The sequence below is a fragment of the Cucurbita pepo genome, chromosome 11 (genome assembly GCF_057944985.1).
Source record: "Cucurbita pepo subsp. pepo isolate OVF chromosome 11, ASM5794498v1, whole genome shotgun sequence".
Lineage (NCBI taxonomy): Eukaryota > Viridiplantae > Streptophyta > Magnoliopsida > Cucurbitales > Cucurbitaceae > Cucurbita > Cucurbita pepo.
This window is the reverse complement of record NC_141808.1, coordinates 2,898,212-2,911,615: the sequence shown is the minus strand read 5'-3', so window position 1 is coordinate 2,911,615 and position 13,404 is coordinate 2,898,212. Positions and strand designations below refer to the sequence as shown.

At 36.0% G+C, this 13,404-nt stretch overlaps 2 protein-coding genes across 3 annotated transcripts; both read right to left on the bottom strand.

Moving 5' to 3' along the window:
• Positions 1-100: 100 nt before the first annotated feature.
• LOC111805703 (nuclear poly(A) polymerase 4) lies at positions 101-6,252 on the bottom strand. 2 transcript variants are annotated; one of them, XM_023690885.2, is made up of 13 exons: positions 5,688-6,251; positions 5,492-5,569; positions 5,192-5,299; positions 4,896-4,958; positions 4,622-4,780; positions 3,637-3,750; positions 3,492-3,554; positions 3,053-3,382; positions 2,800-2,964; positions 1,775-2,713; positions 1,584-1,679; positions 989-1,082; positions 101-844 (listed from the first exon to the last, which is right to left on the bottom strand). In XM_023690885.2, the coding sequence occupies exons 1-12, from the start codon at positions 5,817-5,819 to the stop codon at positions 1,044-1,046; spliced, it is 2,286 nt and encodes a 761-aa protein (XP_023546653.2). In that variant the 5' UTR covers positions 5,820-6,251; the 3' UTR covers positions 101-844; positions 989-1,043. The 2 variants fall into 2 exon arrangements, with proteins under 2 accessions (XP_023546653.2, XP_023546657.2); XM_023690889.2 differs by lacking the exon at positions 5,192-5,299 and having other exon boundaries at positions 5,688-6,252.
• Positions 6,253-10,232: 3,980 nt separating this feature from the next.
• On the bottom strand, positions 10,233-12,755 carry LOC111805707 (early nodulin-93-like). The gene is made up of 4 exons (XM_023690900.2): positions 12,514-12,755; positions 12,003-12,064; positions 10,792-10,867; positions 10,233-10,552 (listed from the first exon to the last, which is right to left on the bottom strand). Exons 1-4 carry the CDS (start codon positions 12,623-12,625, stop codon positions 10,452-10,454), a joined length of 351 nt encoding a protein of 116 aa, XP_023546668.1. The 5' UTR covers positions 12,626-12,755; the 3' UTR covers positions 10,233-10,451.
• Between the last annotated feature and the right edge of the window lie 649 nt (positions 12,756-13,404).

Below are 13,404 nucleotides of genomic sequence, written 5' to 3'. Positions count from 1 at the left end.
ATGAAGGAAATACTTCTTGCAGTACTCAAACTAAAACTCAAGCTTCTCTTTGATAGCGGTCATAGGATAAGGACCTGATCGAGTTGAAGGCCATTAGGTATTGAACTTAAACGCAATTCGTATCATATAAACAGAGAGTTTCGAGAAGAACACTACACCGCAAATGTTAATTGACTGACCCGACACTCTCTTGAGATGCCTAACTAAAAGTACAAGCAACCCTCCCCCTTCTCTCTCCCTTCCCCCTCCCCTCCCCAGCCCACCCCAGCCCCCAAAGAACAGAGGAAAAAAAAACAGAGATGAAATGGAAGAAAACATGGAAACTTTCTTCGCACAATGTTCAATTGAAACTCAATATGGTTAAACTGCAAGACTGAAGGTCTCTCTCAATAAGTGTAGATTAGATTCTCTCCTTAGAAACGACCTTACGAGCAGTTCCTCCTTTTCACAAAGAAGCTGCCGTCTTCTAAACATGGGAAGAAGCTGTGACAGTAGTTCCAGTAACAGGCATCTAACATGAAATGCACCACAATCTTCAAAGCATAACTCACAAGCGCACTTATTTAAGGTCCAACAGTGCTTGCTTCTCCGGATTCCCATGTTCAAGGACAACAAACAGCATATTGGAGCTGAATTGTATGCCACGCCACCAAGCCACGCGACCCCTCCCCATGTCCGCAGGTTCATGCATGATGAACACCATCTACATCAATATCAAAGCCAGTTATTGAGGTGATACTTACCAAATATGGCTAGCTCCCGCTCTCCCAACCCATCTGCCATCCAGAAATTCCCCTCCACATGTCATGTCTTTGAGGTTCAGATTCAGTCTGTTCAAAGGATGCTAAACAGCCAAACAAGCAACATAAAGAGAAGATGATCAAAATAAACATAATAATCAGGCAACTTTAAGTACTAATCCTTTTGCCAGATTCAGAAAAACAATCCTTTTTCTAATTGAAATTGCATCGAGGCTAAATACACATGCCTTCTTGCCAGATCCTCCCGTCTCTTTTTCACCAGAATTTTGCTTAGAGTCTTATTTAGCTCCATTCTGGGACTGCCTGATCGCTGAACTTCGGCTATAAAATGAAGTTTAAAAAAGAAAAAGACTAATTAGGCAAAGATTTTCATGAGGGAAAAAAGGTAATGCGGGAAAAACTTGAGAGCAGAAATGGGTTCTTTAGCACAGTTACTGAAAATATAACACGTATAGTGGCGCAGGACCTGCCACCACATGTGCACCAGTCAGAAGATTGCCTGTGCGAAAATTTGGAATTACAAAATGATAATTAAAATGCAACAGGAAAATAGACCAACAATTATGGGTCGGAAAGAGAGAAAAGGAGAGAAGGCATGGAGAAGAGATATGGAATGAAACGAGTGCTTTTTGGCAAAAAGAATAAAAACTTAAGGTATCAAACCATAAATACGTTTATATCTTCTATCCTTCTGATTGATATCAATTAAAATCTCAGCCTCCTCTCATCTTAGATTCCTTGGTGGAAGCAAAGTCATCAGTTATAATGTGTTGTGTACTTGTATATAAAATGTAAGTAATTTAAGCAATTAGAGATTCAAACCTCCAACTCTTTAGATTGACCATTTTGAAACACTCTTCCAGTCACAACGGAACCATTTTCCAACGCCAACTCTGGATCCGTCCTGCTATCATTGCCCTGCAAATACCCGACTCACTATCTCCAGAATGCCACTTCTCTTACTGCCATTGGCTATGATTTGTAATCCAATGTAGTCAAACTCAGTCACTCACCTTGCAACTAAGGTTATGTGCATTGCAATTTGGTTGAAAGTCAACTTGGGTACTATCTTCCCCGGTCGTTTGACCAAATGTATTTGCTGACTCAGAGTCAATCCTCACAACATCCTTTGTCCAATGGAGGAAATTCCTGATGGCTACTGTCTGTGCACTTCCACCACTCATATTAGATGCGAATCCCTCAATTTTTTCCTGGTTCATCTCAATTTGTAAAGCTTCCTCGGGTTTTGAAAGACCGCCTTTATATAGATCAGACACCTCCTTCCTTGAGGAAGATCCTTCCATTACTTTAGCTAGCTCTGCCTGATCCATCGTAGGACCAGTCTCCTTGGTCAAAGTTGGAATATCCATGCCATTTCCATCAGTATCCATTCTGCTATCAGGCTGTTCAAAAGATGGCCAAACCTCAGAGTAACAATCTGCATTTGCAGATTTCAAACTCGGAAATTTCCCATCTGATCCACCACCATTAGTTTCAAGCATGGGAGATTCTTCTGCTGGTTGACTGGCAAAGGCTTGTTTCTTTTCCATCTCTGTTTCTTCATGGTCACTTTTCCTTTTTTTCCCTTTCTCAGTGATCCCAGACTGATCTTGGAGCATGTCAGCACAAACTGGGTCTGCTTGCTGCCCTTCATGCTTGACTGGCTTTGCCCGTTTGTGTCCATCAGGAAAAACAAAGGTGGGCAGTTGCTTCCTCCGCACATGAGAAACATGGATATCCATCCCTGGCTTCCAAAAAGCATACATGTTTATCTCTTGCCTGAACTCATCAACTGTTCCTCGTATGTCAAACTGCTGGCCTCCTTGGCCTCTTAATCCCTCTTTTCTCTGCAAGCCCATGAAAAAAGCACAGTGAGAACATGGCTTGGACGTGTCAGAATACTCAATAGGATAGGGATGGCACTGCAGCATCCCCCTGGTGTCTCTCTCTATCTGCAGGAAGGAAAAGTAGAATATATTAGGCTCTTGAAAGACCCTCCAACTTCAGATAGATAATAAGGAAAGAATAATAGATTTACCTTCAAGGTAAGCTGTCTAAAGCGAGATTCTACCCATCCTTTCCAAGCTAGCAAATCATCAGCATCTGCTGCAATTATGTCCACCTGTAGATAGTTTTTGTATATCTCGAAAAATAAATATGGCTCAAATAAAGCACTCCACTGGGCTTTGCTCATGTCGATCTCCTGTAAGGCACTCGGAGATGTAAGAGAAATACTATTAAGAGCAGGTTAAAATTTAGAAGATTTTGAATCCAAATAAAAATAACCTCACCTCACAGATATTATTACCACAGCGGAACTGTTCCATCATAACACGGAGAGTACTAGTTGAGACATTATAGCTAGAGTTCATGCAAGGGTAAGCAGGAGTTATTATTGGCATAAGATGAAATCGATCACGCGGATTTTTACGAGGATCCCAAACAGGAAATCCAAGTTCATTCTCTTCTATTGAACATAGCATTACAGGATTTGGCCAACGCCACTGGGTGTACACTCTGAAGAAACGAGAAACTAGCATGCTTGGAATTGCATTGGGGTAAAGCTGGCATACCTGAGCAACCAAAAGTGCCCAATTTACACCTCCAAGGAACCCAGTGACCTATACATGAAAAAAAAATAAAAAAAATAAAAAAAAACAAAAGTGAAATCTGAATTATGAAAAATATAAGTGAAGCTAAGAGGAAAAACTCCATGATCTTACAACTTACATTGGAGTATACACCCCGTCTTTTGGCCCAAAACTTTAAACATCTGAGTGTCGTGCGAAAGTGCTGCAATTGGCAATTATAGGTTACAGAGAAAATCACGAAATAGATTTATGGAAAAATAACTCAGGTTTAAAATGTGTTTCACCTCAACGTTTGGAACAAGTCTTAGAATTTGATCTGCAACTCGGCATCCATTAAGACTTCGAACAGTTTGTTCATCAACATTGCACAGCACAGATCCATGAGAGATGTTCAGCTCCTGATGATTAAGTAAATTGCAGAAAGTTTATGGGAAATAGCAACAGTTCAAAAGATCAGGGGAAAAGAGGATTGAAACAGTAGTAGTAAAACAATTAGCAAGTGATGCCACCCAATCACAGTTAAATCTACAGCAGATAAGGTTATGCAAAAATGTATCACCTGTTCAGTGTTAACACACACACACACACACACACAGTGAACAATTAGTGCACCTACACAGACTCAAGGTAACAAAACGAACTTATCAGATAATTAAAATAAAAAATGTTCGGAATGGTGTGAGGGAGAAAAAAGCAATTCCTGTTGTATATAATAGTCCTCTTTCAGGAGAGAAATTTCTCTATCCAGCCGCTAGCCATGTAAAAGATAAAATAAAATAAAACAAGAAGATAGAAGAAAGAAATCCCTGAAATTCAATCAAAACCACATTTGTCGGGAAAGGGGGGAACAAATTATACAGCTTCAGCCACAGGATATGCAAACAAGAAAAGATGGTGACTGCACTGGAGGGTACATGAAAGCTGGTAGAAACGGTTCAAATGATAAATAAAACTACAAAAATAATCCATATAAGTAATCACAATTGGCATTCATGTCCATTCACATTACAATGTTTGGCATTTAGACTTTTATCAGACAGGTAGTTCTGCATGAATTAGGAAAAAATTCGCCATAAAGCTGAATATAGAAGTAGAGAGAGAAGTAACATATAACATACAATAGTTCGAAATCTCATATGATCAACTACAATAAATAATGTAACAAAAAGAAATATGGTTACAGTTTTGTGAAAACATAAAATAAAGTAACAACAATCTGAAAACATAAAATAAATATAATAAAACTTCAAAGAAAGTGCTAGAACTTACTTCAGGAACAACCCGTACGGAAATGCTCGCATACAGAAGATCAATTGATATCCCCATAAATTTGAATCTCATTACTGGAACATGAGCATCGGGAACCGGTTGAAGATCGGTAACCTCTTCCATTTCAGCCAAAATATTATGCAAGATGATGAAGAAGTCCTCCATTAGAAAAAAAAAAAAAAAACAAATTGTCAGATCAAGAATAAGCTGAAATTTAAGCCCATATGAGAAGGCAAAAAATGTTGTTGAAGTATCAGCAATTTATACTACTCACTTCCCTATTCACGTAAGACGGTCCAACACACAATGTGTCTATGTCACTTCCTGGTCCATGTACCTGTCATATGGTTAATTTTAAGTCACATCTTTGTATGCTTGGAAGTCATATATTTGAATACAATGCACAGGCCAATAAGGCAAAAATACAGGAAGAACACAACTTTCCAAGAAATAAAGGATCATTGCTCTAAGCAATCATCCAACCAGTCCGTGACTCCAACAAAAATTACGAAGAGTTGCATAAAGTAATAAGCTTTTTTCCCCAAAAACTAAATCAAATATTATGCTTACCCCAAGACGATAAGACCCAAAAGTAAAAATTACAGCATTTGCATCCTCCACCATCTGCTCTGTATATCCTCTTAGGAGAGTTAATTGCTTGACCCAATTTTTAACAATCTAGAATGAAAGAAAATGGCTAAGGACAAGAAGTGTATGTGATAAAAGGAAGTCAAACGCTTGAATACATTAAACAATAATTAATCAACTAAAATCTCGCTTTCGTCACCGATTAGAACACTGTTTTGTTCGAGATGGCTACTGAGAACAATCCCCAAAGTAAAAGACTATTGAAGTGAAGAAGGTCTGCACCTGGTCAATGCGGCCCAAAACCTCTTCTCTTTTCGCAGCTTCTTCTTTACTTTCGTAAAGCCCCGAGTCAATCAAGAACTACCAATATGTAGAACATAATCAAAATTGAAATTCTTTTCGTTTACTGCAATTTCACACGGCACAAAAAAACAACCAAATTAATTGAGATTTAACCAATAAATAAAAGTAACAACACCTTCTCCAGTTCGATATTGCGCTGAATATCAGCATCCGTCGGTCCAGCAAGAGAAATCGGTTTCGTAACACCATAATTACTCGCCGGCTGAGGTGCCGGGTGAAAAGCAGTTGAACTGTCTGAACCCACCATTTCTCAAACAGCGAAAAAGACAGCTAACGCAAACACGACGAATCACGCAACCCTGAATCTGACCGAGAATTGACAACACAATCTGAACAAATCTAGAAGAAAAAAAGAACAAAAACTCAAGCAAACTCAGGAAAGCCTCTCTGATGTACCAGGTACCTAAATTTGAACATGAAATGGAATGATTGGGATCAAGATTTTATACGAAAGGCTGAATTAGAAAGCAAAGAGAAGCAAACGAAAGAGTGTGCAAAGAAAGACAAGGTTGAAGAAGTATGAACAGATAACAGATCGAACCCTTGATTCGTACCGGCGATAGGTTGACGGTTCGTAAACCGGTCAAACTCAGGGCTGCATAGAGAGAGAAAGAGAGAGAAAGAGAGAGAGAGAGAGATGGCGGAGAGAGGGCGTCGAAGCAGGGAAGAGGGTTTAGTCAAGGCAGTGCTTGGCCCCATAAATTTTATTATTTTCATTTTGCTAAATTTATATTCCTTTTTTATTTTCACTAAATATATATTCCAATTTTTTTAGTTATAATAGAAAAGATAATAATGAACAAAATTTATAAAGAAAAAATGAATTTGAAACGTAAAAAAATAAAAAATATAGATAACACGACTCTCCACAATGATATGATATTGTCTACTTTGAACATTGTGGGCTTTTCCTACAAGGCTTCATAACAATGAAGATAATATTTTTTTTTGTTTATAAACTCATGATCATTCTCTAAATTAGCGGATGTGGGACTTTCATCATCCAACACATATGATATTTTAATATCATCTATGACGCTCAAATAAAAGAGATACATAATGTACTGAGACTATATATTTAAATGGACGGTTACACCTTCGTTAATTAAAAATATAACTTTTACTGTAATTTGTAAATTAATTTTTGAGATTAAATTTAAAAAAAGATTAATATTTTAGAAGCTCTAGAAGATTATTAACCAAAATTGGAATGTATATGTATATATGGCTGTTTCCAGCTTGGCTTTCCACCTACCAAATTCCAATATGGCTGCCAAACTAATTTTAAATTTATTATTTTTTATAAATTTAAATTTATAATGCAGTTTCCATTTTTTAATAAAATAAAATCCAGCAAATCATTATTTTTTTAAAACAATCATAAGTTTTTTTTTTTTTTTTTTTTTTTTTTATATATATATATATATATATATTGCCCAGCAATTTATTAAAATTTCCATTCATATTTTTACATTTCTTTTTTTTTTATTATAAATAATAATTATTGATTTGAATAATCTTGTTAAATTCATAAAATTTAACTCTAAATTATCCATTTTGTATTATATATATATTTGTATTAAACCCATATAATAATACTTTTATTAAATTATACGATAATTCGATAAAATTAAGAGATAATTCAATATTTTTCTTTAACTTTCGTGTTTGTTTCTATAGTCGTAGTTGGTCCCATTAAGATAAAATATTTTTACTCTAGTTTTAGCTCGAAAGCCCAAAATTAAAATTATAAAACTTGCACATGTTCGTCTTATACTCGAAGTATATCAACAAAAAAAAAAAAAAAACAAAAAAACATTTCATCATTTTCCCGTATCAAGTAAGAACCGCCCGTTAAAATTGACACTAGTTCGAGCTTCCCTTTACTCGGGGCGAAGTGAAATGTCCATCTTAGACGCTAAGGTTGCAAGAGAGGCTCTTCCATGCTTCTTTAATATGGTAGCCTTGGGAGTAATTCGAGAGTATTTCTTTCTATAATCATTATCTCCCTTTGCTAAGTCTTCTACGCATTTCACGTCGGATAAGGATGAGAAGGTTCGTGATTTCCCTTCATAAAATTTTGACAACCCTTTTCTGCATAAGAGGTGAATTCAAGATGCCAAAAGCTTTAGAATTTGAAACAGAGCTCTACATTTTAGTTCAAAGAACATGAACTCACTTGATAGAAAGCAGCTGTCGTTCCTCACAAACTTCTCTTTGAGATAACAAAGACGACGACGAAGACGAAGATGAAAATGACGATAATGCATCGTCGTCACAGAGGCTTGACGACGACGATGACAACGATCCAATTGAACTAGTTGAATCTTCCGAACACGATACGTCGCTAAAGTGAAGAAGATGAGGGATAAAACATTTCTCATCCTTTCTATTAAAAAGACTTGTAGCAAAATCTGCATCAACTGTCAACTTCCTGAACTCCATGACTTTCCACAAAGAGAAGAATTGAAATGGATGAGTTCTTGATCTTTCAATCCTCTCTTGAGCTATATACTTGATTACTCAAGTGAGACCATGTAAAGGAAAGTATTTATAGATGAAGAAGAACATAGGGCATAGGGCATAGGGCAAGTAGGTAGCAGGGGAGAAAGAATAAATCAAATCAAATGCACAATAATTTGTCTCACTTTTTCTTTTTGAGAGGATAAAAAGGACCAAACTTTTGTAGTCTATCCTATATCCTTTTTGAGTCATTCCACATTATCATACAAGTTATATGATTTATAATACAGATTAAATGTGTATATACAAAGACATTTCTACATTATATAATAACTAAGAAAGTATAGTCAATAAATTACCATACTAGTTCCACATAATAAAACAAAAACATACCTTGTTCCTCAGCTGAGCATCTCTTGGAGTAGACAATTGTTCCCAAGGATAAGTTTGGAGCCTACAATGCATTTAGATAATAAAGTAAGTACACACAACAACAACAACAACAAAAATGCCATCAGTTGTCCTTTTGAGAATCTGTCGTCCAAGAGATAAAAACTTGGAAGTTTTAGTTAAAGCAGAGGCTGAATTGGTAGTTGTGATCATTGAGATTAAGTAACTTCCAAAGTACTTATCTAGTGAGTTTGGCTAAGGGCTTATAAAATTCCCCTCATGGCAGTTGGTTGGTGCCAAGCCACTTACTATCTTACATGGGTCATGGAAATGGATGCCTTTTTTGTTCCAAAGAGAATATACTAAAGTGAAGATGCTTGTTGGGATCATCCAATATGGAATCAAAAGGGGCTTTGTTTTTTTGTGTGCAAGTTTTTCAGGCAATATCATTCAATTCTTCTTCTCAGTTCAGATTTCAAGCAAGGTTGAAGATTTTATGGCTATGTCCATACTTTTGCATTATCATGAATAGGAACTCCCACAAAGAATCATGCCAAATTGCTATGTGTCAGTGGTGAACAATGTGGCCACGATTTCGGTTCGTAAAATCCACATTCTGATTGATTCCGAGCTGTGTTAAAAATTGAAAGGATTAATGGCTAAACAATGAAAACAAAATCAGAGTAGTATAGATTCAACTTTCTCTCAATCCATTATAAAAATGTGGCAGATTCATAAATAAATAAAAAGAACAGAAATGTTAACATAACATGTCTGGAATACTTAGATGAGTAAACAAACAAAGATAAGGTTTTCATTTTTATCCTCAAGCATATCAGTTAGCAGAAAGTTTCCTTCTAAGTTGGCTAGCCTGAATCCTTTCTAAGGATTTGACAGTGTGGTTTGGTTGGAGAAGATGAAGCCTTAAGCTAACTTCTCTAACTTTCAGTTTGAGTACACAAAAACATATCGATAAGTCTGAAGAGGTTAGATCAAATTTTCAATTCACCTACTTCAAAATACTGTCTGCTATCCTATCTCTCCCAGTTGCTCGTTAAGATTCCCCAATTATCGTCTTACTAAGCCTACTCAAAGACGGTAGCCGAAAGTACTCTTTGGGATGATTGTTACACCATAAGACAAATGAATCAACTTTATTTCACATTCGGATTCCCACTCTTCAAAACCAAACGCAATAGAATTGAACTTTTACTTGATGGAAATATAAATGTATAATGTGGATTTGAAGAGACTAATATAGAGAGCAAAGATAGGTGTAATTTTCACATACCTAATATTATGAACCAAGGAGTGAAGTTGACCACAGTTGGAATACTCATGGGAAAGCTGGATAACATTGTCTACTATCTGAAGTATCTTGTAGAATCCAGCCAGTCCATTGCACCTCTCTTTACATGAATCCAAACTAGAAGGCTCAGATTCATGTCAAGAACCAAATGCAATCCTTTGAAGCTGGCAGAAAACCCTTCTACAGAAAATAAACTAGGATATACTGAATGTAAATCAAATCCATAGCAGGGTGATAATGTACCTTAAATCTAAAGATTAAATTTTAATCCAAAAGATATCATGCTATCAGCAATCATTGGCGAAGAACTTCATTGACACTAGTATTTCAGGTTTTTAATCCAGAAACTTCATGCAACCAAAAGAAGATAAACAATCTCCAGGAAGCTTGAGAATAGTATTTCATATGAGGTAAACAAAATTCAAGAAGAATGAACGGAAACAGAGTAAATGGCCACATAAACACTACTTGCATTCCAAAATCAGAAACAGCAGAAAATATAAGCGCCCATAATGGTAGCCGGCACTAGAAGGAGATATTTTATTTTATTGTTTGTTTTACATCTAGTCCACTGAATCCAAAGAGAGTTGGTATTGGAAATTGGGAAGAAAACAAGTGAAGGACTAGATCTTAAACTGTCATTAGGCATTTTGGAGCCATTTTCCGTTATATAACATCCGAACAGACTGCTCCAACACAACGCACACAAAAGTACATTCATGATCCTTGGCGCCTCAAGGCATGCTCTAACTGAGAGTTTCTTCTTGCACATTCTAAGATGGTTTTATCAGCAGTGATGAAGTACGCAGCAATAGACGCTGTTCACAAATTAATAAAACGTTAATTCCTACAATAAGTAATACCAAGTTAATTTGACCCGTTTCTAAAGATGCTTCCATAATAGTTTTTAGCATTTTCTTTTACTTTCGTAGGGGGCAGAAAAATGGAATGGGCTCATACTTACTAGGAGTTCACAGATTTAACTCTTTAGGCTTTTCTGTGTTTGAAATAGATGATGACAATTGGTTAATAACAAGTTTGTACATAAGCACTATACCTGCAGAAATGATGAGTGCCTGAGCAGTATAATTAAGGTTTGCTTTGGCCCAAGGAACTACTCGAACAGCAACCAACTGAGGATGGAGGAGAAGAAGTATATTAAACTAAAAACATAAATTCACACACACAAAGACACACACACATCCCAAATGCTGTGAGAATAAGACTCAATTTAGCTAAGACTTGCTCAGGAAATGCCCCACACAGTACTTCAAATGGTTGTCAGTATGAGGTCTTTGTTGCAGTTGGTATCAGACTAGTTGAAGCTTGTTAACCCAGACCAGTATTTAATTTTTTATATCGGTGGAATTCCACCTTTCAACAAACCTCATCGAAGAAGTTGTGTTTCCTTTAATATAGTTTTTTATAGCTATTCCTCTATAATGCCCGAAAATGAAGACGAGATTTCTCTTATCAAAATTCAGTCTAAATCTTCACTTCCTAATAGATTTCTCTTAAACACTTACGACCTCATCAACCACACAAAGGTGATTTTCCAAAATTTTCTCCCTACTTAAATTCTGCAATTTCCTAGGCATTACCACTACCGCAAAATAGCACAAGGGACTAATAAGGTGGTATTGATACTCTGCATTTTATGTAGCAAATGGTTTGCCTGTTCAAATAAACAAGGGGGGAAAGCTGTTATTACAAAAGAATCAAGCCCCAACAAACTCTAAATTTGATTTCCAAAGAAGATATCCTTAAAGAAATAAAACCAAATAATTTTCTTCAACCCACCAGCACCGAAATAATAGTGTTTTTCTTACTATATCTACCATATGGAGATCAACAATCATATTCTACTTCTGTCTGTCTTTTCTTTCACAAACATGATGAAAGAATCAGATAGTCTACTCTTAAATCCTTTCAACTTTTTGTCTGGTAACCATTAACATGTTCGATTATCTGCACTGGCAGTTTAGACTGACCGATTCGGGAGAAGACGAAATATATGTATCTATAGAACAAGTGCAGGCAAGTAATTACATGGAATGGGCCAAAATAGAGTGCCTATACTACGAAGACATTACTCAAACCAACACAATGTAATTGGAAGAAAGCTTTAAGCTATTGATGAGCTTTATGCCTTTTGTTAATGTGCAACCTACTAATATGGTCAAATTTATGCTGTTTTAAACTACAAATACAGAAAAAACAGACATCAAAACAGATTAAACCCAAAGCTTATTATGTCAGAACGAATACCGTAGGCACTGCACTGGCCACACATGCAATAGAAGCATTCTTGAAACCAGCACGAACACCTTCTGAAAAGTATACAAAGGCTAACTAATGTCATGAACAAGAGATGATGCGATTAATAATCAAATAAAACTTGTAAATAAGCCAAATCTAAAATCATTGACTTAAAAAGAAAACAAAACATTGATCGCACTTGCATCTCCAGCTCCAAAAAAAGAAAGAAGGTGAGAGAAGCGATTATAGGAATGAATGCCCAGTAATAAACAGATTAGAAATTTCCCCAACAATTCTCATCATAATGAAACAAAACATGGAGGCAGATATTTTCACATTTTCCCTACAAATTATCCAGTGACAATTAGTACAGCAGCTAAAGAAGATCGAATCCATTGCGTTAACATCGAGATTCCATTGTTTTTAATAAGAATCCTAAATTTCAACCAACTCCACAAAGCTTAAAGGACGTGAAATCAAAGAAACGAAGGATCAAGGAACCGAGAGCGCAGTAACAGACCTTGAGTACAACGCTTCGCGTTCGATATTTTCCGTTCTTCAGCCGGCGATGGAATTACAAGAGCATTCCTTCTTTCCACCCATAGATCTCTCAAATCCGATGGAATTCCCATTATCGTCGTCGGAAACCGAATCGAAAAATTCAGCGCAGTTGAATAGATCGATTCTGTTCAAAGAACATGGTTAATTTATTTGCTCCCTTTTCATTTTTTTAATTGGAAGACATCCAATCAAATTTGGTTTCGTCTCCTAATCATCGGCGCCGCCTGTTTTTTTTTTTTTTTTCTTTTTCTTTTTAAGGTCAAATTAAGTCATGTATAAACCTTTACGCCGTCTCATTTCATATATCTATATATATATATATAGGTCTTAAATTTTCATTATATTGTAAAAGAATAATTAATAAAATATAAAAGAAAATAACAATAAAATGTCGTTTAATACAATCATAAAGTTAATAATAAATAGGTTTAAAATATTTTTGCCAACTTTTATAAAAATAATAATTTAGTTTTTCAATTTTAATAAATAACAATTTGTATGTTCTTACAGTCAATCTAAGGAAAAAAACTAGGCAGAGTAGATTATCTAAGAACGAAACGTTGGGGTTGAAATTTTTTTAGTTTGTTTAGAGGTGTGCACTGTGGTTACAAAATCGCCCGTGGAAGCCCCCTTGATTCTCTCGCCCTCCTTGCTTGCAGAGCTATATAACATAAAAAGAAAAAGAAAAAAGAATTTTTAGATTCTAGCTACACGAACAGCATATCCTGTCTCTTATGACAATTCGCTCTTCAAGGCTTACTGAGAGGTTCGTTGACCATCCAAAGTTGAATAAGTGCTCCTATAGAACAATCCTCTTTGGCATACATCAACTTTGCCCCTTCATTAGGTT